The sequence below is a fragment of the Lynx rufus genome, unplaced genomic scaffold (genome assembly GCF_022079265.1).
Source record: "Lynx rufus isolate CCGP_SWC_20201006 ecotype Redwood Valley unplaced genomic scaffold, mLynRuf1.p SCAF_15, whole genome shotgun sequence".
NCBI lineage: Eukaryota > Metazoa > Chordata > Mammalia > Carnivora > Felidae > Lynx > Lynx rufus.
The window spans coordinates 21,517,159-21,540,845 of record NW_025814829.1 but is presented as its reverse complement, the minus strand read 5'-3'; the positions used below and the strand labels follow the sequence as shown (position 1 = coordinate 21,540,845).

The following is a 23,687-nucleotide window of genomic DNA, read 5'->3' as shown; positions in this document are numbered from 1 at the left end:
AAACAGATACATGAAGGAACTGTTCTGTTGAAACATTAGTAAGGCAGTGCCCATCTACTCAACGTTCAGTCTCCGTGCTCTGTGCCCCTGTGAGGGAGTTTTGCAGAGCCTAACTAAAACAAACAAAAACCACTGTAATTTGCAACAATTCATGCTGTTTTGCTATTACTTCTTAAGTACCATTTTGTTTGATTGGGATGTTTTCAGGAATGAAATTGACCCCTGAACCTTTTATTTTCCTTTCGAAAATTTTTTTCTTTTGTAAAACGTTTTTATTCTTGTCTCATTAATACTTTCTCTTTTTGTATATGTATCATTGTAATTATTTGGATATCCCTTAGAGACTTGATCCCATTTGAGGTAGTGTTTTAAATTACCTTTTGGTGTACGTGCTATTACAGAATGTACTCCCCGTGTTTAGGGTCAGGGGAATCCTACTAGTGGATCAGTGAGGTGCTATGAAGGGTCCAATCCTTGTCCAATTCTGTAGTGGATCTGTGATGGGCAGGCCGGTTAGGACAGACTTAAATTTTTTATTATGTCTGTGTTGCATTGTATTAGAAAATTTAATGTTCTTATGAGCATAAAGTAAAATATAATAAATAGCCGCCTGTAATCCTGCCAATCACCCTGGTGGTAACTACTGTTAATAGTTTGGTCTATGTTCTTCCAAACTTCCTGTTGCTTCATCTTCACCGACATTTAGTGCTGTCAGTGTTCTGGATTTTCACCATTCTAAAAGGAATTTGCAATTCCCTAATGATGTATGATGTTGACCATTTTTTTGTGTGTTTATTTGCCATCTGTGTATCTTTGGTGAACTGTCTTTCTAGATCTTTTGCCCATTTAAAAAAAAATACGTATTTTTTTTGTGAGACAGAGCCTGTGTACTTGAGTAGGGGAGGGGCAGAGAGAGAGGGAGAGAGGATCCCAAGCAGGCTCTGCACTGTCAGCACAGAGCCTGACATGGGGTTCAATCCCACCTGCTGTGAGATCATGACATGAGCCAGAATCAGAAATCTGACACTTAACTGACTGAGCCACCCAGGCACCCCTTTGTGCCTGTTTGTAATTGGTTTGTTCATTTTCTTATTGGTGAGTTTTAAGTGCTCTTTTTATATTTTGGATACCAGTCCATTGTGAGTTATGTATTGTTGCTTTTTTTAATGTTTATTTTTTTTTGAGAGAGAGAGAGAGACAGTGTGAGCAGGGGCTAGGGAGCAGAGAGAGAGAGAGAGACCGAGACACAGAATCCAAAGCAGACTCCAGGCTCCGAGCTGTCAACACAGAGCCCAGTGTGGGGCTCGAACTCATAATGAGATCATGACTTGAGGCAAAAGTCGGCCGCCTAACCAACTGAGCCACCCAGGCGCCCTTCAGTTAGTTAATGTTTTGCAAAGATTTTCTGCCAGTCACTTGTCTTCCGTTTTCTTTTCTTTTATGTTTATTTCTGAGAGTGAGAGAGACAGAACACAAGTGGGGGAGGGGGAGAGAGAGAGGGAGACACAGAATCTGAAGGAGGCTCCAGGCTTCAAGCTGTCAGCACAGAGCCTGATGAGGGGCTCAAACCCATGGATTGCAAGATCATGACTTGAGCCGAAGTCGGACACTTAACCGACTGAGCCACCCAGGCACCCCCTTGTGTCCCATTTTCTTAACGTTGTTTCCACAGAAGCCTCACCAGAAGCACCTTTAACATTCATATTTCCCGCAGCAGTTTCTTCTAGGCTTTTCTATGGCGTGCCTCCAAACTCTTCTAGTCTCTATTCATGACCCAGTTTCAAAGCTTCTTCCACATTTGTAGGTGGTTTTTCAGCCACACCCCATTTCCCAGTACTCAAATCTGTATAATGCTACATATTATCACGTCACATGGAAGTACTATAACTTTTTAAAACGACTCCAGTTTTTGAACATGTGGGTGTTTTTTTCATTATTAAAAGCAAAGTGATGGTGAACTTGATTGAATATTTACCTCGGGATAAATTCTAGAAATGAAATTGTGCATCACAGCATATGCACATTTAAAGGTTTTAGTAAATGTTTAGTGGCATTCTTAATTCCTAACCTAGGTTGCTGATTTCAAGGCTGGTTTTTATTGTGGTCTGCTATTCTTGGATTAGGATTATTAGTGGGAGATATGATTGAGTTTGATTTCATTTCAAGTTGTAGATCAGTGTTTCTGAAACCTGGTCTTCTGGTGTATATGAATTTATAGAAACCCTTTCCAAATTCTGGCAGGTGCTCTTACCGTGTGTTTTTATTTCTGTAGAAGCTTTCTTGAGTACTTCACTGTGAGGGCCAGGGTATGGCAAGAGCAGAGGGTGGGGTGTTGGTAGTTTTGTGTATTTTATGGAAGGAATCCCAAGGACGACTTGCACCTTGTTATAATTGGTGTGCAACTCTGTTTTTGTCAACCATGATTTCTTTTTTTTTTTTTTTTAATTTTGCCTAATTTTTTTAAGTTTATTTTTGAGACAGAGAGAGGCCATGTGTGTGAGTGGGGAAGGGGAAGAGAGACTCCCAAGCAGGCTCCACGCCGTCAGCGTGGAGCCTGATGTGGTGCTGGATCCCACAAACTGAGATGATGACCTGAGTTGAAATCAAAAGTTGGATGCTTAACCCACTGAGCCACCCAGGCGCCCTGGTGTGCAACTCTTTAGCCATCTTAATTCCATAAGCTAGCTCTACAGATGTATTCAGGGGTAATTGTTTCATCAGTTATTCTAGTGAGACAGCTTTTCCCACCTACTTGTATACTTTTGAATTAAAAATGCTTGTGAAAATATTGGGACTTTTGTCAGATGAAAAAAGCCTAGTTTGTCAGATACGTAGATTTAGCAAATATCTTGTGTAAAATAACGTAAATCCCATCAGTAATCTAAAATTAGATTATTGGGCCACTCGGGTGGCTCAGTTGGTTAAGAGTCCAACTTTGGCTTAGGTCATGATCTTGCAGTCTGTGAGTTCGAGTCCCTCATCAGGCTCTGAGCTGACAGTTCAGAGCCTGGAGTCTGCTTCAGATTCTATGTCTCCCTCTCTCTCTGTCCCTCCTCTCTTGTGCTCTGTTCCCCACCCCCCCCCAAAATAAATAAACATTAAAAATAAAATAATAAAATGTAGATTGATTATTGAGTTAGCAATGCTTATTTTATGCTGAAGTCATGTAATGAGCACCGTAGAGAATACGAAAGAAGGGCATGGCTATCCTTAACAAAAATTTTACATTATAAATGAGAAAGTATAATATTCACATAAGAATAAAATACTAACCAGTGCTCACTAAGCCCTGCACAGGTAAGGACATATTCATGCAATTAAAATTTGGTTTTAACAGTGTGATCTCAGTCAAGGTGATTTGGAGGAGGAAGTTGGCAGAATTTATCTGAAGTACTTTAATTCATTGTCTCCTCATTTTAGGATTGCATTTTAAAGACGATTTCTGTGATTGAGTGGTCTTTTGGAAGATTAAACCCATTTCAAGAGGACTTGGAGCTGGTCCTCGCCTTGAGGAAGCAGTGGCTTGTTTTCAAGAAGCCACTTCTAATCTGAGGATCTACCCAGCATGCCTAATCAAGGAGAAGACTGCTATTTTTTTTTCTATTCTACATGTACCAAAGTAAGAATTGGCATCTCTAAATCAGTTCTTTCTACAGTTTCTCTAATAAAATTTGATAAGATTTACCCAGTATACTAAGTTTTTATGTTTTGTTTTCCTCAACTGTTTATTGTCTGCTACCTGCTACCATTGTTTAAAAAGAGAATAGCAGTCCTGGGAGACTTCCATCGTTCATCCTTGTTTTTTCTCCTCTCGTATGCTCTTCACTGCCCTTCACGTTCTACAAAAGTGGAAAGGTTTACAGCGCATAGGCATCACTCACTGTTGTCTTATTGATAATTAATCTGTTCGGGGCGATTTCGGAATGAGGAGCGCTTTGGCCCAGCTTGCAAACTTTGATTTTATTTACTTTGCATTAAATGAATGTGTGGGTTGTATTATACTTCTAGAAACTATCGTGGGTTGAATTTGACTTTTTTTCTTCAGATTTCCTGCTGAGTCATCAAGCCATTCTTCTAAATACGCTTTTGCAGCATTTTTTGCTTTTTCTGTGTCCAGACTTCCTGTTTTTCTGCTTAATTTTTCTGTGGCTTCATTGAGATCTATCCACTTTTCTGCGCCTTTATGACTAATTCTATAATTGTATGTGTTGTTAAAAAAAACCTTTTTTAAAATCATCTTGGTGCTGTGTTTAAAATGATCAGTTTTGAGCAAAGCCCTGATCACATAGCAGGTTGCACAGCAGTAGTGTTCTGTTTAAGATATTACCATTGTATAAAGTATATAATGAAGCATAGAATTAAACTGAAATCCTAATCTATTAACTTTCTGATTTTCCATCAAAAGCTAGTTACACAAGTCAAGATGTATGAAACGGTTTTGAAGAACTGTAAAATGTATTTTTAAAGTGTACCACTTTAAATACTCCCACTTATCTTTTTGAACCCCATCTCTCAGCTTATGTCACTTATGTTATAAAATCAGATGAAGGATACTGTCAAGGAAATTATAAATTTGTTGACCTCAGATTGTTCTTGTCTTCCCCCTGCACTGTTTTCTACCTTGCCTGTCTCCTTACTCCTTTGTGTTTGTCTAGATGCCAGGAAACTGTTACAATGAACATTTCGCGTAGGCTCTGTTTTGGTACCACAGTTCTTTTCTGTATTCTCTTTGTTTACAGGGTGACAGCTGTCCATTCCGTCACTGTGAAGCGGCACTAGGAAATGAAACTGTTTGCACATTGTGGCAAGAGGGGCGCTGTTTTCGACAGGTGTGCAGGTTTCGGCACATGGAGATTGATGTAAGGTTTCAGTTTGTACTGTAATATGTAGTCTGGTGTTGTGATGGGCCAATGCAAAATACAGGGGGGAAATGACATTTTATGTAATATGCAGGTTACATTTTTTTTTTTTGATGAGATAGTGAAATTTCTGTCATAATGCTCACCTAATAACTTGATATTTTGGAGTATTGGTATCATTTTCTAGGAGGCAGTTTGGTAATCTGTCGAAAGTGTAAAAATTTTGTATGTGTCACTGGGGAGTATTTTTGTTTCTATGTTTATTTTAAAACCACCTCAAACTTAGAGGAAAGCTGCAAGTACAGTATAAAACGTTTTTCTGAGCTACTTGGGAGTAAACTGTCACCTCCAAATACGTTCATGAGTATTTCCTACAAACAAGAAGGACATTCTCCTACATAACCATAATACAGCCATCAAAATGAGAAAATTGGGGCACCTGGGTGGCTCAGTCAGTTAAGCATGTGACTCGATTTCAGCTCAGGTCATGATCTCGGGGTTCATGAGACTGAGCCCCGCATCAGGCTCTGTGCTGACAGTGTGGAGCCTGCTTGGAATTCTCTCTCTCTCCTTCTCTGTCTCTGCCCCTCACCTGCTCTCACGTACACATGCACATGCGCTCTCTCACACTCTCTCAAAATAAGTAGATATAAGGTTTTTAAAAATGAGAAAATTAACATTGGTATATTACCTTCATTTAATGCAGAAACCCCATTCACATTTTGCCACTGTATCAGTTACATCCGTTAACACAGAAGGAGCAAGTCCAGAATCTAGTGTTGTATGTAGTTGTCCTCGCTCTCATTCTCCCTCAGTCTAAAACAGTTGTTCAGTCTTTACTTTTCATTTGCCTTGACATCTTGGTAGGTATAGGCCAGGTATTTTCTAGAATGTCCTGCAGTTTGGGTTTGTCTGGTATTTCCTCATTACTAACTTCAAGTTATGTATCTTTGATGGGAGTATTAGTTCTTCTCATTGCATGTCATTAGTGACACATTCCTATAGTCTTTTATTATCCCGTTACTGGTGATGTTAAATTAACCCTGATCCCTTCATTAAGGTGGTACCAGATTGCTTCACTATAAAGTTTTTCTTTTTGTAACTAATATGTATTTTGTGGAGAAGTACTTTGAGACCCTGTCATTGCCCCATTTCCTACCAAACTTTCCGTTTTTTCCACTTAGTTACCTATATTTGTGTGAACTCAAGGTTTTCTCTTTTATTCAATGTGTTACACTCCATTACTATCATTTTTTTTTTTATCAAGTTGACCCAGATTTGCCCTTTAAGCTGACTTTTGTGTCCTTTTGATGTTTACATCATTCTTTGAACACCTTTTTGCTTTCTAGCCTAATAAGATTTTTTATTAGGCTCATCCTGTATTTTTCCTCCTCCAGCCCTGGAATCAACCATTTCTCTAAGGAGCCCTGGATCCTATTAGTGAAGAAATAAGATTTGGGTAGCTCCTGGAGTCTCACTGCTTCCAGGCCTGCAATGGACAGAATAGGGGAGTATATAAGTGTATTCATATAGACACATTTACCTCATTATTTATTTTTTATATCTGTGTATTGAATCAAGAGTTCACAAAGATGCCTTCAGTTCACCAGCACTGCAGGGTTTATTTAGTCTAGGCTCTCCTTTTCCATACTTGTAACTCTCTTTTCCAAAAGTAAGAAAGTCGCTTCCCACTGTCCTTAACATCAGCTGATTTTATCAGTCCCCTGGTTCCGTAAGCCAGTGTCATATCACAGCCTCCTCCTTCCTCTCAGGCTCTGACATCACACATGAGGCTGCTGTTCTTCCACAGGGACATCTTGCTCACCTTGTGTTGGTTCCGACAACCCTGTAACAGGCCTTGTTCCTTGCTCCACCGTGAGGACCTCATCTTCACCATGCTTGGACCCCAGCATACTGCTCCTCTCCCCGCAGATGCCCTTTTCACACCTTTGGTCTCTGATATCTGTGTTGGAGAGCCCTCCTATGTGAGATGCCTACTTTCTCACCCTGCGTGTATTCGGACTCTGTAGCAGGTCCCCACTTGGGAAGAACCTACCTTTCTTACCCTGCTTGGTCATTGCCCATTCTACGCTGGCCCTCCATAAATATACACTCCCTATCCTACCCTGGGATCCCTTCTGCACGGAAGCCTTGCTCACCCTGCTTGGGCTCAATCACTGTGCTGGCCACCCTCCCAACTCCTTCTGGGTTCTGACATCTTAGGCCAGTTCCACCTTGTCACGTGATGCCTTCCTCATTCAGTCAGGCTCCAACACCCCGCTCTGCGCCACATGCCCAGCGTGAATACCTACCTCTCATCTCTCGGCCTCACCTAATGCCCTTGGACTACATTGTTTGAGGGGAGGTGGGGAAGGAAGGAAGACTGACCATGCACTTTATATGCCTGGGGTTACAGAGCTACTCCAGGTAGGTTCTAGATTTATGGCCTCTTAACTGCATTCTGTGCAGCCTATCTTCCAAAGATCAGGGAATTCACTAAATAAATTCAGAGAAATACTCTGCAGCTTTTGAAAATTAATGTAGTACTGGCAAAGTATAAATTGGCACAACTCCCAAAAAGGTGTGGTGTGTCAGAGTCTCTGAGAACATCTACATTTAGAGGGAAGCCTGGGTGGCTCAGTTGGTTAAGCGTCAGACTCTTGGTTTTGGCTCAGGTCGTGATCTCACAGTTTGTGGGTTCAAGCCCCACTTGTCATCCATGCTGACAGCACGGAGCCTGTTTGGGATTCTCTCTGCCTCTCTCTCCCGTCCCCTGCTCATGCTCTCTCTGTCTCTCTCAAAATAAATAAATAAACCTGAAAAAAAATTTACATTTAGATATACTCTAGAACTCATCAGGAGACTCAGCATATAGTTGTATTTCATGGCTAAGATTTATTACAGTGATGGGGAGGTACACTGATTATAAATGAAAAAAAGACACAGGCAGAGTCTGGAGGAATCCATGTGCGGTTTTCTTTTATGATCTCCCTCTCATGACGGGTCACACAGAGCACACACTTCCCTGGCAATGAAAGTGCAGCACTACGTGTGGGATGTTCCTGCCCAGGGAAACCCATTAGAAACTCCAAGATTTTTAATGGGGCTAATCATGTAAGCACCCTCTACCTATCACATTCCAGAACTCTAGACTCCCAGAAGGATGGCAGCCTAAGACACGTTATTTGCACAGTCTAGGCACCGTGATCAATTAACTGACTAGGAACATTCCAAGAGCCAAGTTCCCACGTGCCAACCAAGGGCCAACTTAGCAAGCAGGCTACCTAAGGATAGCAGTCTTTGGGCTGTATCTTCAAAAATACTGTATGCTGGGGTTTTGTTTTGTTTTGTTTTTGTGTTTTTAGCTTTGTGTCATCTGTGCTCATATGTGCAAAAGAAGATAGATGCAGAATTACTCATAATTTGTAATGATAAGATATGTGAAATAACCTAACCCTCATTTAAAATAAATTTGCTACAATTAGGAGCGTCTGGGTGGCTCAGTCGGTCACGCGTCTGGCTTCAGCTCAGGTCATGAGTCTCATGGTTTTGTGGGTTCGAGCCCTGCATCAGGCTCTGTGCTGACAGCTCGGAGCCTGGAGCCTGCTTCGGATTCCGTGTCTCCCTCTCTCTCTGCTTTTGCCCCATTTGCACTCTGTCTGTCTCTCTCTCAAAAATAAATAAAACATTAAAAAAATTTTGTTAATAAAGTAAATTGCTACATTCATACAGTGGAGTACTGGACAGCTGTTAAAATTTTTTAAAAGGGCAACTTTATTGATAAGGAAAGATTGGGATATATTGTCAGTGAAAAAGCAAGGGGGTAGAATAAGGTGCATAATATGCTACCATTTGGTAAAAAAAAAAAAAAAAGGGAGAAGAATTTATATTTGTTTTTCATTTGCATATGTATTTTTAAAATCTCTGGGGGTATAAAAGAGAAACTTAAAACATGGGTCGTCAGGGAGTGGGGACAGGAATGGAAAGGAGCGTTTTTACTGTAACCCCCTCTACATGCAGTTGATTTTCATTATTCATAGGTTCCATGTTTGCAAATTCACCTACTTGCTAAAATTTATTTGTAACCCCCAAATCAGTACTTGTGGTGTTTCATGGGCCATCTGCAGACGTGTGCAAAGCATTGAAAAACTTGAGTCTCGTGACCTACACACTCCCAGCTGAGATGGAACAAGGTGACACTCTGCTGGCTTGTTTTAGTTCTCATACCATTAGCAAGTGTCCTTTTTGTGGTCTGTTTAAAGCCACGTGTTTTGCATTTTTGTCCTTTTTTTTGGTGATTTTGCTGATTAAAATGGTTCCCAAGTGTGGTGCTGAAGTGCTGTGTAGTGTTACTAAGTGCAACAAAGTTCTTAAAGTTCCTTATGTAGAAAATACCTGTATTAGATAAGCTTCATTCAGTTGTGAGGTATAGTGCCCTTGGCCTTGAGTTCTGTGTTAATGAATACACTAAAAAAGGTGTCTTTAAACACAAACACCCGTTCAACTGTGCTATATTGATTATTTGATAAAAATGTGACCAGAAACTTGCAGGAACCTGACTAACTTAAACTCTGTATTTCCCTGAGGAGCAGTCGGGTTCACTATTAGCTAATTTAGTATTCGTAGTGACTTCATAGAATCAGCTGTATGTCTTTGGACCATGTGCTGTATTACCTTTTAAATATTAAAAAAAAATTCTGTAGGAGAATGTTACTAGGGAGGATCTGTTGCTAAGTGAGAAGTGGGTACACTTATATGGAATACTTTTAAGTTTTTAAGTATACATGTAGACATTTATAATTTTTCTTCTTTTTTATTTTTAAATAATAAACTCTAGACCCAACATGGGGCTTGAACTCATGACCCCAGAATCCAGAGTTGCTCTACCAACTAAGTCAGCCAGGCACACCTTTAGTTATAGATACAGATATAGATATATATTTGGAGAGAGAATTCTGTATTTCTTTTTGGATAATAGCATAGCAAGCATCTATTACCATTTTCCAAGTGGTTTTCATTGTGTATTACTTTTCACTTAGAAACAAAATCCAGTGGGGTGCTTGGGTGGCTTAGTTGGTTAAACATCCAACTCTTGGTTTCAGCTCAGTTCTTGATATCGAGGTTCATGTGTTCAATCCCCACATTGGGCTCTGTGCTGACAGCTCAGAGCCTGGAGCCTTCTTCACATTCTGTGTCTCCCTTTCTCTCTATCCCTCTCCCGCTTGTGTGTTCTCTCTCTCTCAAAGATAAATAAACTTTAAAAAAAAAAATTTTTTTTTAACATGTTATTTTATTTTTTAAGAGACAGAGAGGGACAGAGCATGAGCAGGGGAGGGGCAGAGAGAGAGGGAGACACAGAATCGAAAACAGGCTCCAGGCTCTGAGCTGTCAGCAGAGAGCCCACCGCGGGGCTTGAACTCACGAACTACGAGATCATGACCTGAGCCAAAGTCAGACACTTAACCGACTGAGCCACCCAGGTGCCCCATAAATAAACATTTTTAAAAAAAGAAACAAAATCCGGTAAGTGTGTTAAACAGAGCAAGTAAATGTCATGTGACTATATACATGTGTCATGTATATAGAGGATATCATTACAGAAGTCATCCAGTAATTTGAAAACTGCTTCCAGGAAAGAAGTAAAAACTTAAGCAAAGACAGACCCAGGAGCATTAGGTTCTGCCTTAAGGAAGGAGTAATTGAATAATTGTTGCTTCTGTCTAAAAGAGAATAGTACTATTATGCTTCCCTTTTGCGTGTGCCAGGAGACTAATAAATTCTGTCCATTTCTTTGAAAGGTAAAGGTTTTTGCTGTACTGTTTATTTTTTTTTTAATTTTTTTTAATGTTTTTATTTATTTTTGAGACAGAGACAGAGCATGAATGGGGGAGGGGCAGAGAGAGAGAGGGAGACACAGAATCGGAAGCAGGCTCCAGGCTCTGAGCCATCAGCCCAGAGCCCCACGCGGGGCTCGAACTCACGGACCGCGAGATCGTGACCTGGCTGAAGTCGGACGCTTAACCGACTGAGCCACCCAGGCGCCCCTATGCTGTACTGTTTAAAAATAGGTAATTAATAGGGGCGCCTGGGTGGCTCAGTCAGTTGGGTGTCCAACTTCGCCTCAGGTCATGATCTTGTGGTTCGTGAGTTTGAGCCCTGCATGGGGCTCTGTGCTGACAGCTCAGAGCTTGGAGCCCGCTTCAGATTCTGTGTCTCATTCGCTCTCCGCCCCTCCCTGCCCTTGTGCTCCGTCTCTCCCTCTCAAAAAATAAATGTAAAAATAAATGTATAAATAAATAAATAAATAAATAAATAAATAAATAAATAAATAAATAAATAAAACGAAAATAGGTAATTATACATGTGGCAGTAAACTCAGGACATCAGTTTTGTAAGTACTTTTTTTTTTTTCCCTAACCGAACTGCCTTTCAGAGATGTTGAGCTAATTTTCATTTCCATTATCAGTACACAGGGCTGTATGATTCTTCCACATTCCCACTGACACAGTGTATTATCAAATAATTTCTCAAAATCGTCAATTTTTATCTTTGCCCTTTTTGCTACATTTAAGGATCTTTTTATAATGGTAATTGTTTTTGTTTCTCTCTTCCATATTTTTAGCTTTCTGAAGCAATGCTGCTGTTCTTTCCTAGAATTTTTTTTAATTTATTTTTGAGAGAGAGTGAGCACACCTGTGTGCATGCTCGAGGGGGAGAGGGGTGGAGGGAGAGAGAGAAAAAGAGTCTTAAGTAGCCTCCCTGCCCAGCACAGAGCCTGATGCAAGGCTCCACCTCACAACCGTGAGATCGTGACCTGAGCCGAAATCAAGAATCAGAGGCTGAGCCAGCTCAGCCATCCAGGAGCCCCACTCTTCCTACAATTTTAAACCTTAGGTTGCTTATTATGATGAGCGATCCGACATAATCCAGCAGATGCGGTTCTGTGTTCCCCCTTTATCTCTTGACTGTCGCCAACTGTGCCCTCGAAACTTCTCACTAACCTGACTGCTCTACCACGGAGAAATTTTACCTGTTTTGATCTCTACATCGGTGCAGCCACACAGTGTGTGCTCTTCTTGTGTCTGGCTTCTTTCCTTTTGCACTGTCATGTTAAGTGTAGCAGTGTTTATTCCTTCTGTGTACTGGGTGGAATGCTCTTGTATGAAAAAACTACAGTGTATTTATCCATTCTGGTGTTTGTGTACATTTGGTTTTCCATTTTGGAGCTGTTAACAAACAGTATTGTTTTGAACACACGTACACATCTAGTGTATGCATTAGCAGTAATGTATGTATTTCTGCCGAGCATATATCCTGTGACCCAGCAATTTATTCTTGATGTGAGGGTATTTCTTTTCTCGTTCCCCTTCACAAGGGTGCGGTAGCTTGCGAAGGAAAATACCAATCCTTAGTGTGTTACATGTGCCTTCCTTGGAGAAGTCACAAAAGGGAAAATCGATCTCAAAGCTATGAACTCGCAGCTTCAAATAATAACTGCAGTTTAGTGAGTCCTTTCTACGTGCTAAGTGTTTCGTGTACATTATTTCATTTAATCCTTACACGAAACTTAAATAGCTACTCTTATTGCCATTTTATAGCTGAGGATACTAAGACTTAGAGGCATTAAATTACCTGTCCACCATCACATGGCCAGTATGTAGCATAATGGTATCTTTGATTCCATAATCTTAACTAATATATTATCCTGCATCTGTAAGTTAAGTGTAGGCATTTAGAGGTTCTAGGATGAGACAACAGCAGAGGAACTACTTCCCTGCCCACTTCCTCTCCCCATCAAGCATGAAGAGCGTCACTTTCAGCAACCCTCGTGCTCACAGTCAGCTCACATACCTCAGAGTTTTGAAGCCTGTGATGAACTTTATTATCCAGAAAACAAATGACCAAAGTAACACAGGTCACAACTCATTTTTTATTTGAAAACAATGTGTTTTTTCCTCTAGAAAAAACGTAGTGAGATTCCGTGTTACTGGGAAAATCAGCCAATGGGATGCCAGAAGCTGAACTGCGCTTTCCATCACAACAGAGGACGTTACGTTGATGGCCTTTTCCTACCTCCAAGCAAAAGTGAGATGTGTTTTTAGTTTTAAAAGAATAGTTACTATTTAATGAACACCTGCTGTGTGCGGTATATAGAGTACTTTACATACACGACCTTTCAGTCCTGCAAGAGAACAGTTTTATTTCCACCTTATAGATGAGGGAGCTGAACTCTTCTTTAAGGTTAAATGACTTATACCTACATAGCCCTGCTCATAAACCAGTAAGTATCATAAGCTTTTGTCGCCAAAAGCCATGCTGCCTCACAAATGTTTCTCGGCATGACAGTTTAGATTACGATAGCTTCATTTCCCATTTTCTTATCAGACCCAATGAGTTTTCCAAAAGAAACTTGATTCTCCAGGCCAGAGTTCGACAGAACTGGCCCCCCACCTGTTTTATAAAATAACCTTCTATTGGAAGGAAGCCGTGCCCATTCATTCACATATTTTCTATGGCCAGATTTTATGCTCCTGCTGCAGAGTTGAATAGTTGAGACACAGCAGTCTGCAAAGCCTGAAATACTTACTGTCCCAACTGTTTACAGAAAGGGTTTGCCAACCCTGCTTAGGTGATTAAAATAGGATGGCTACACATTTTGGCCCCTATTTAAGAGAAAAAAGTGGCTTTGCTCCTCTCTGGTTTGGTTCAGAAGTGTTATATCTACTATCTCTTATTTGCTGAGCAAAAAGCCTCAAATTTCAGTATTAAAATTAAACGTCTAGAATTTGCAACCAGTTTTATACATCTAGCCTCCAGATTAGTCTGTGTTTTGAACACCTACTTTGAGTGTGTTTATGTACGGTGAGGAGTTACTAGCTAATAGCCCTGTTTTCCCTCCCTGGGAGTGTGCAACTTAATTGTTGAAAATGGGGAAATCGGGTATAAAAGGACATAAGTGCTCATAAGGAAAATGCACCAAACTTCTATGCGGTTGGAGATTTTTTGATGAAGTGGGACTTTATCTTCTATTTTTAACTTCTGACTGATGTTGTGTATCTAGCTGTGCTCCCCAGTGTGCCTGAGTCACCAGAAGAGGAAGTGAAGGCTAACCAGCTCACAGTTCAACAGAACAAACTGTCTGTCCAGTCTAATCCCTCCCCTCAGCTGCGAAGTGTTATGAAAGTAGAAAGTTCGGAAAATGTTCCCAGCCCCACCCATCCACCAGTTGTAATCAATGCTGCAGATGATGATGAAGATGATGATGGTGAGTTTTCAGCTCTTTCTTTAAGGCAAATAAGTGACTGGGGGTCATTTAGTGAGTTAGAAATCAGAATTAGAGCCTGTTGTTAATTGTACATTTGTCTTACATGTTGATACATAGATCAGTTTTCTGAGGAAGGCGATGAAAGCAAAACGCCCATCCTGCAACCAACTCCCGAAGTTCACAACGGATTACGAGCAGCTTCTGCCCGCAAACCTGGGGTCACTTTGAAGCAAGGTAAGAAGAGGCCGTCTTGCTGCTGGTGCCTGCTCATGAGTCTTGCAGCAGTGTTGAATGTGCCCGAACTCTTTTAAATAACTTGGGAATGGATCACGATCACCGCCACCTCTCTCTCCTCCGCCCCCACTGTACACACAAGCAGATTTACACATACTTTCTCTTATTTGTCCAGAAAACATTTGCCTGCTTGCTGTGCACAAATAAAACACAGAGGGCGTGAGGTGTTCTTTCCTCATGTGGTTTCTGTTTGGGTTTCTCAGGTGAATGTTTGAATTTTGGAATAAAAACCCTTGAGGAAATTAAGTCAAAGAAAATGAAGGAAAAATCCAAGAAGCAAGGTGGTAAGTCATCAGTTTTGACACGGGTGGTCAGATTTTACTACAGGAGAATAACAAGAACCTTCTGATGAGGACACTTGGCAGCAGCCAGAATGAGCACATGTGGTTTGTTTGAAGTAAAGCACAGACTTCTTGAAACCAGGGCGGCTTTTTTAACTCAGAGCTAGACGTGGACAACAGTGTCCTGGGAAGAACTGCTCTGTCTTGAGAAAGACAACTCCAAAGAATGGCATATAAATCACACTAAGGCGAGAAAAACTTTATTTTGAATTATTTGAATTCTTCTCAGGAGCTGTTGTCTTCTAGAGCTTGCCTCAGCCTGGTTGGCCTATATTTCCAACCCTAAAAACTACAGATCCAGTGTGAAAAGTAGTATTTAGAGAGGATCAAATGGTTGGTTCTAAGTACTCCCTTGCTAAGGCTTGTTCTTGGAGTTGTGTTTTGCAGATGATTAAAAGACAGATTTTAAAAGGTTGAGTTGACACACTTGGTGGCTGGCGTGCTTCTGAGGTTCACTTTAGGAGCTAGCCTTCTTGGTAGATAAAAGTAGATTCAGTGCCTGAGTCGCTGGAAACAATTTTATATTTTATTTTTACATTGTGACCAAAGCAGAGAAGAAATAGGGATTCTCTCCCCTCTCTTGCCCCACCCTAATTCACCAAAGGCAACTAGGTTTGCCTATACAAGACTGGCCCGTAGTCCTCCAGTGGTCTGTGTTGAACTTAACTGGTCACAAAAACAAAATTTCTTGGCTTGTAATGGCTTTATTTTTTCCTAAATTATTTGCTGCTCTCTGACTTGCTTTATTCAGAAGGTTCTTCCGGAGTTTCCAGTCTTTTACTCGAACCTCAGCCCATTCCTGGTCCTGAAAAAGAGAATGTCCGGACAGTAGTGAGGACAGTAACTCTTTCCAGCAAACAAGGTGAGATATAGGTCGGTCTGGGTTGTGAGTTGTCAGGCTACTACTACCATATAACTGAGAGAGCTAAGTCCTAGGGTGTAGTGTACCTTCGATGGATTTGCAGGAAGACTTTAGTATGTTGGTCACATATAAGGATGAGAAGAAAAATCAGTGCCTTTGACTCTTACTTATAAAAGGTTAAAATTCTTGTTCAAGCAGCTCTCATATTTATGTATGTTTCGTTTTTACATTTACCATTTATCTGTATCCATTCAACAAATTTATTGACTGCCTATTGTGAGTAAAGAACTATAATAAAATCTTTAAGCTGTAGAAAAATGGAAGTCTTTTCTCTTAATAGTTTTAAATGTGGTAAGAGATAATGACTTAAGTAAGTGTAGTGTAGATACATTTAAATGTGCTGTTGAAACAACAAAGAATTAGAAGAAAGAGAGCTCACTTTTTGCTGGTAATCAAAGTTCTGTACAAGGGTTAGCAATGGAGTAGAGTGTGGTTTCATTGAGCGTATCGAGGTGCACAAGCAAAAAGAAGAGCTTGGGTTTTATAATCAGTTGGTCAGAACACAGCCTGTGTTCATATGCTTGGCTACTGTTAGAATTAGGACTGTGTTATTAATTCCCTTTGGGCTGCGCATTTGGCTATTTAAATTCTTATTTAATAGGGCACCTGGATGGCACAGTCAGCTAAGCACCCGACTCTTTGTTTTGACTTAGAGGTCATGATCCCATGATTCATGAGTTCGAGCCCCTCGTCAGGCACTACGCTGACAGCGCAGTCCGCTTGGGATCCTCTCTCTCTCCCTCTCTCTCTGCCTTTTCCCATGCTCTCACTCTCAAATAAATAAACTTTTTAAAAAATTATTTAATAGGTTAAATTTTTTTTTCCCAGTGAGATATAGTCTTTTTTTTTTAAATAATTAATTTATTTTTTAATTCCGGTGAGGTATAGTCTTAATACTGAGACCTGACTTTCAAGAGACTTCCTGGGTGGACTTATCAGAGCATACGTTGTAACCCATTATTAGTTACTGAATACAGAAAAATGGACTAATGGTAGAGAAATCCTGTTTTTGCCATTTCAGGAGAAGAACCCTTGGTAAGATTGAGTCTAACCGAGAGACTGGGAAAACGAAAATTTTCAGTAGGTGAGATAAATTTGGGGCAGATCCTTTGTGGTTTTCTGTTTGTGCATTAACATGATATGTCCTCCAGAACTCCCTTTGCATGAACGTCCTGTCGATACTGATTTGCTGGTCCTTCTGAATTCTTGGCTGCAAGAACTTACAGAATTTCTTGATGTTTTTCACGTATGCGTTAATACCTTTTATTGATTACAGAAATTTGTAGTGTTACAACTTAGACTATAACCAGCTTTTTAGAAGGTACTGTGTTGAAAAAACTGTAAAGAAGATATCTCTTTGTTTCTATGGACAGATTGGAACTTGAGTTTTTTTAGCTAAAAAATACGACTTTTTATTTAAATGTCAGCACACATGTAAACTTTGTGATTTTATGGTTTCACATTTAAATTACAAATGAGAATGGAGAGAAAAATCCTACCTTGTGTCTAGTCTCTCCAGTTTCTGATGGGACCCTGCAAAGATGATACCTTCAGTCGGGCAACCTGAAAAACAACTTTCAGCTGGTGACACGTAGACACCTTGTGTAGAGCAGTACAAGACAGCAAACCAGGGGGCGGGAAACCTGGTTCAGGTCTTGGCTCTATCACTAATTGGCGACTTCACGAACCTACAGAATCCTTCATAACCTTAGATTTCTTATCTAGAAGAGAGGGCTATTTAGTCTTCATGTCACAGGAAAATGTAATGATTGCTTTGCTGGTCACCTAATCATCACAGGTGCATTTAACCCCAGATATGCCTAGAATTCAGCAGTTGGCCAAATAAGATTTTTGTTTGTATGTGTTTTTGTTTTTGGTTTTTTTCCCACATAATCCCAATTCTGAATTTTGGCCTTAGTGCTTATCATTCAGGGCCATTTGTAGTTTTAGTCTATTATTTGGTAGGTGTTGGTATGTGTGTTCTAATTTTTTGTTCCTTATTTTTTCTTTCTGCTACCTTTGTATTCTCTAACACTGAATTCTAAGGAAGCTAGTGAATGAACACACCATATAAACGCAGAAAACTTAACAATTATTCTGTGTTGTCTGTTTGCTTATAGTTCTTTACCTTGTTGAAGATGGATTTAAACTCTTAAACTAAGTTCTGTGTGTTTGTAGGTGGTGACAGCGATCCTCCATTAAAGCGTAGCCTTGCACAGAGGTTAGGGAAGAAAGTTGAAGCTACAGAAACAAACACTGACAAAGCACCAAAGAAAGGTACCTTCATTCTAATACACGTGTGCGTGTGTGCGTGTGTGTGTAATCATGACGCTTCTCTCTTGTAATGTTATCAAGGATGGTTTGTATTTTTTGTGGTTGTTGTTCAGGTAAATCAGATTATCTTGTGTCTGTATTCAACAACAAACATTTGAGTGTTTACTCTGCTAGATTCTAGGTAGGTGCCACTGGATAAAATAAATACCATCACAGTCCTCAGAAGTTTATAGTATAATGGCAGACGGGAATATTTCTATATATTGTGATAAATTCTGTGACCGAAAAACTACACGGTGTTGGGCACCTGGGTGCCTCAATCGGTTATGTGTCCGACTCCTACCTCCCACACACCCCCATATAAAGCTTTTTAAGCCATTGTAGAGCCTTTGGGCTTAGTAGCAATCCATGGGAAGGTTATGAAGGAGAATCAAAAGCTCAGATATGCATTTTAGAACCATGACCCTGCCTAAAATACGGAGAAAGATTAGAAGGAGACAAGAATGCTGTCCAGAATATTAGTTAGCAGGATGTTAAAATAATCTGGAGGAGAGGAGTTAGTGACATAGATATAGTGGTCCTGGAAGTTGGTACGGAGAGATATGGACTAACTTGAGGATGTTTGGGAGTTAGAGTGATTACCTAGTTGAAGTTCTATTTATGGAAAGAAATCAAGGTTGGAATTTTTTTTTCCTTTTATGACTTAGCAATGAAACACTGGTGTTAATTACTAAAAAAAAAAAAACTTTTTTTTATTGTGTTTAGTTTTAACTTCTCTCTCTTTTTTTAATGTTTATTTTTGAGAGAGAGAGAGAGAGCATGAGCAGGGAGGGGCAGAGAGAAAAAGGGACAGGAAATCTGTAGTGGGCTCTGCAGTGACAGCACAGAGCCTGATGTGGGGCTTGAACTCAACGAACCGCAAGACCATGACCTGAGCCAAAGTTGGACGCTTAACCAACTGAGCCACCCAGGCGCCCTCCAAGAGGCTTTGATGGGTAGCTGTTCTTATTTAGAGTCTTCCTTGCATTCTCAGAGCGAGTGGAAGTTATTCTTTTTCTATGTAGCGATACCCTTTTTCTCCTGGCCTATTGATCATATTGAAAATTTTCATAACTAAGAAGCCTATTTTAAAATAGATTTGAGGGGCACCTGGGTGGCTCAGTCATTTGAGCATCCAACTTCAGCTCAGGTCATAATCTCACTATCCATGAGTTCGAGACCCCCGCCGGGCCCTGTGCTGACAGCTCAGAGCCTGGAGCCTGCTTCGGATTCTGTGTCTCCCTCTCTCTCTGCCCCTCCCCCACTCATGCTCGCTCGCTCTCTCTCTCTCTCTCTCTCTCTCTGTCAGAAATAAATAAACATTAAAAAAACCTTTTTTTTAAATAAGTAAAATAGATTTGAAGGATGGGAGCCTTTTGATGCCACTAAGACTTTAGAAGGCTGTACAATAACAAAATTATTTCCCTGAATTCAGTAGTTTTTGCTTTTCAGATCTAAGAAAAAATTTTTTAAGCTTTCTGGAATACTCTAGGGAATTCATGATTCACATAGGTCTGTTTTGTTGAAAAGAAAAATTTTAAGATCTTAAGAGGGTTTTTTTTGTTTGTTTTTTAAGAATTTGCATTAGAAGAGAAGCATAAGCCAAATTTGTAAACTTTGGGGGGGAAAGTTCTGGGGCACCTGGGTGGCTCAGTGAGGTGTCCAACTCTTAATTTCAGCTCTGGTAATGATCCCAACATCATGGGATCAAGCCCTGTGTCAGGCTCTGCATGGAGAATGGAGCCTGCTTAAGATTCTCTCTCCCTCTTGCCCACTCACGTGCACATGCTCTCTCTCTAAGTTAAAAAATAATAGTAATAATAATAATGAAGAAAAAAGTCTGGGTTCAACTTTTTTTTTCTTTTTTTTTTACAGTTCACGTTTCCAAGTCTCTGAAGGAGCGATTAGGCATGTCAGCTGGTCCAAACAGTGAGGAGGCAGCAGGTAAGTAAACTCTAAAACCAGCTTCTGTTATTTTTTTTTTCCTTGCTGTAACAATCTAAGTAATTAATTACTCACTGGTATGAATCCTCTTCTTAAAAGATGGCAAAATCATTAGTTCACCATAGCATTAGTAGTAAGAAACTGGAAACCACCTAAATAGCCAACAAAAAGAAATCCAGTTCAATTAAGGTAGTTATGTACTAACGTAATTATTGTCATAAGTCATGTTTTAACAATAATGATGTGGAAAATTTCTCACATTATATTGAATGAAGAAAGGTTACAAAAGAACACATAGTGCTTTTGACTTTTTGATGTAGGATAAGAACCTTATTTTATGGGAGTGATGAAATTTATTTTCTTATTCTAGAAACTTACTGTCGGGAGTAGCATCCATATATATGAGATGACTCCAGTTTTGTAAAGATAAAAGTATGTGCCTACAAAGAACACTGCAAAAAATACACCAAAATATTAACGTTTGTTTTATTTGGGTGTTGAGGTTTTAAGTATTTTAATTTTCTTCCTTATATTGAGATTTTAATTTTTAAGTAATCTCTACACCCAACATGGGACTCAAACCCACAACCCTGAGATCAAGACACACATGCTTCACTAGCTGAGCCACCCGTAATTTTTAAAACTTTTAAATTTGAAAGTCTAACTACTTAGCATATACATGTATACAGTTTAATGAATAGTAAAATGAACATGTACTCTAGCCCTTCAGCTTTTTTATACATTGCTAGATTCAGTTTGATGTTTGGTTGTTTTTTTTTGTTTGTTTTTTTTTTTAAGTACTCTCTGTACCCAAAGTCGGGCTCAAACTCTCAACCCAGAGAGCCGGAGTTGCACACTCTACTGACTGAGTCAGCCAGGCGCTCCTCACTGTGATGCTTTTTAGTTTTTATATCTGTTTATGAATCGTGTTGGCATGTGCTCTTTTTTCATACTGTCTTCATCTGGTTTGTGTGTTAAGATTTTGCCAGCATCATAAAAAGGGAGTCTGATGTCAAACATTATTACCCTTGTAAAGAACCTGAATTTATTCTTCAGAAACTTGTAGTTGGGATTTTCTTTACCCTTCCCTACTATGCTGTGACTTTAGTACGGTGGCTCTAAACGTGGAACTTTTTGTTTATTCAGACCAGCATTCAGGTGGGCCCTTCAAATCTAAGGACTTACCTTTTTTTAGTTCTAGAAAACATTCTTCCAATTTCTTTGAGTATTCCTTTCCCACCCTTCTTTTTAGTTTTCTGTTTGTGGAATTCTTACTAGACAGAGGTTGGAACTTTTGGACATAGGCTTCTCATGTGTTTTAATCTTGTCTTCATATTCTCCATTCCTTTGGGTTTTGGGGTTTTGCCTCACCTTCTATGGTCTTTGCTTGGCTTTATTTTCTAGGTCAGGAATATAGTAAATATTTTAGGCTTTGCAAAGGTTTGTGGTCTCCATTGCAACTACTCCACCCTGCCGTTGTGGTGTGAAAGCAGCCTTGTACAATATGTAAATGCGTCCGTGCAGCTATGTTCTAATAAAGTTGTATTTATAAAATTGAGATCATGGCCATATTGGGCCCAGCAACTATAGTTTGTTAAACCTGTTCTAGATGGCTGATTTTTGACCAGGTTGGTGGGGTTTTTTTTATTAGTTCCTTCTGTTGGATTTATTTTTGCACTTGTGTTTTTGTTTTCCAAGACCCTTTTTTGGTTCTCTGATTTCTCCATCTTTTACAGCCTGATTTCAGGCTGCTCTGGAGTTTCTAATTTGAACCTTTTAAAAAATGTGTGAGTATATTATTTGGTCATCTTCATCGCTTCTATTTTGGTTCACTGTTTTTTTTAATTTATTCTTTTAATTTTAGAGAGTGCACAAGCAGAGAGAGGAGAGAGGAAGAGAGAATCTTAAGCAGGCTCCATGCTCAGTGCAGAGCCAGACATAGGGCTCTGTCCCCCAACGCTGGGATCATGACCTAAGTCCAAATCAAGAGTCAGACACTCAACCAACTGAGCCATCCACCCAGGCGTCTCTGGTTCACTTTTAATGTTACTGCTTTTTCATAGCTGTAAGTTCCTAGCCGGAGTTTCCTGTGTGGGTTCTAACCAACTTGTCCTCAGGTGATCCTCCCTCCTGACTGGGAGACACAAGTAAGGTCCGCCTAAGTGGGGAAGGTGTACTGAAAGGCAGTTGTGTGGGTTGCAGGCTAGAAGACTGGGGGCTCATACCATTGCCACAGTAAGAAGTTTCTTTACTTTCAGAGCACAGCCACTTTCTTTCCTTCCCTAGCTGTACTTTTTCTTCTTGTCCCCTGTTCTTTTTCTGCTTGTCATTTGTTTCATCTTCTCCCTTCAGCCCCGACCTCCTAATGTGCTCCCCTCCCCAGCGGATTCTCCTCGTTTTAGGGAGCAGTTCTCAGGAGAAGGTCATGACTGGTCCAGCTGTTCTATAAGTCATCCTTAAATTTCTTTTTTCCTTTTTTTTTTTTAAGTTTCATCATGAAAGTGCCTTTTTTTTTTTTTTTAAGTTTATTTATTTTGAGAGAGAGAGCGTGTGAGCGTGAAAGCAGGAGGGTTAGAGAGGGAGAGACAGAATCCCAAGTAGACTTCGCACTGTCAGCACAGAGCCCAATGTGGGGCTCAATCTCACAAGCCTTGAGATGATGACCTGAGCTGAAACCAAGAGTCGGATGCTTAACTGACTAAGCCATCCAGGTGCCTCCCATCCTTACATTTCTACCCACTGTTGCTTTTCCTGCTAGTTTGGCGGGTTTTCTTTGGCTCTGCTGGGAAGAACAGATCTCACTCCTACAGGTTTTTTTTTGTTCTTTTTCTGTTTTTCTGTAAATTCAGACAGCTGCTGTCTTATCTCAGAAACCCCTCAAGATTTATGCTCTGCCGGTGGTAGCCTTGTTTTCCAGCGCTGTGGATTTCTTCTACTTTTACTATCTTCTCTGTCGTTTTGATAAAATGTTGATGGAGTGGGGAAACAAGGTCTTCATGTCCCCGTTCACGCGCTCCCTTGGAGTGGTAATTCTGAGATCAGCCCACTGTCTTCAAATGGAAGAATTTGTATTCGAGAAACCTAAGGAAGTGATTCAGTATCTGTTTGAGTGCTGTCTGTGTACAGCTACTGTACTGACATATTTCAGATAACTAAATATAGCCCCTTTTCATGAAGTATCTATCTGGTGTGGTTGGAAATACACACACTTGAAGTACTGTGTGAGCAGTGCTATGATCAGAGAAATCAGCTAGATTGGAGGGTGTCAGGTTCTAAACTGAACTCAGTTAAAACTAACTAGGCAGCAGGAGAAAGACCAGTAGGGAATATTCTGTGTAGAAGGGACGGCACATTCAAAGGTTCAAAAGGTGAAACCAAGTGTGATGTGTTTAAGGTTGTTAAAGGATATTTTTGGGTTTTGATCTTGCATGAAGAGCTGTCATTCACTTATCAAATGTGTGTGTACAGTCTCCAAATTTTCCCACATTACATCATTCTTTATTTTAGCCCTTCAGTAGTGAGGACAGGCATATCTGTCAGTGTGAATTTGCTCTTCAAACAGATGTAGAATGATGAATGTGTCATTAAAAATAGCTCTTCGGGGGCATGCCACTCTCTGAGCCTTTCCCATTTCTCTTCTGTCTTGGACCCGTCTCACCTCCTTTTCATCCTTCACATATCACTTAAATATTACTTCCTCTGAAAAGCTTCCCTTCACCGGTTCCTGGGCAGAGGTTGGGGTTCTTGCT

At 40.2% G+C, this 23,687-nt stretch overlaps 1 protein-coding gene across 1 annotated transcript in view; it reads left to right on the top strand.

Moving 5' to 3' along the window:
* The first annotated feature begins 3,501 nt into the window (after nt 1-3,501).
* Nucleotides 3,502-23,687, top strand: part of ZC3H11A (zinc finger CCCH-type containing 11A) — a 28,442-nt gene continuing 8,256 nt past the window's right edge. Inside the window, exons 1-10 of the mRNA XM_047076650.1 lie at nt 3,502-3,619; nt 4,740-4,859; nt 12,821-12,944; nt 13,921-14,124; nt 14,242-14,358; nt 14,622-14,702; nt 15,511-15,621; nt 16,703-16,765; nt 17,860-17,958; nt 19,870-19,938. Of these exons, the coding sequence (XP_046932606.1) occupies nt 3,566-3,619; nt 4,740-4,859; nt 12,821-12,944; nt 13,921-14,124; nt 14,242-14,358; nt 14,622-14,702; nt 15,511-15,621; nt 16,703-16,765; nt 17,860-17,958; nt 19,870-19,938 (1,042 nt within the window). The 5' untranslated portion in view covers nt 3,502-3,565. The remainder of the gene's footprint in view (nt 3,620-4,739; nt 4,860-12,820; nt 12,945-13,920; nt 14,125-14,241; nt 14,359-14,621; nt 14,703-15,510; nt 15,622-16,702; nt 16,766-17,859; nt 17,959-19,869; nt 19,939-23,687) is intronic.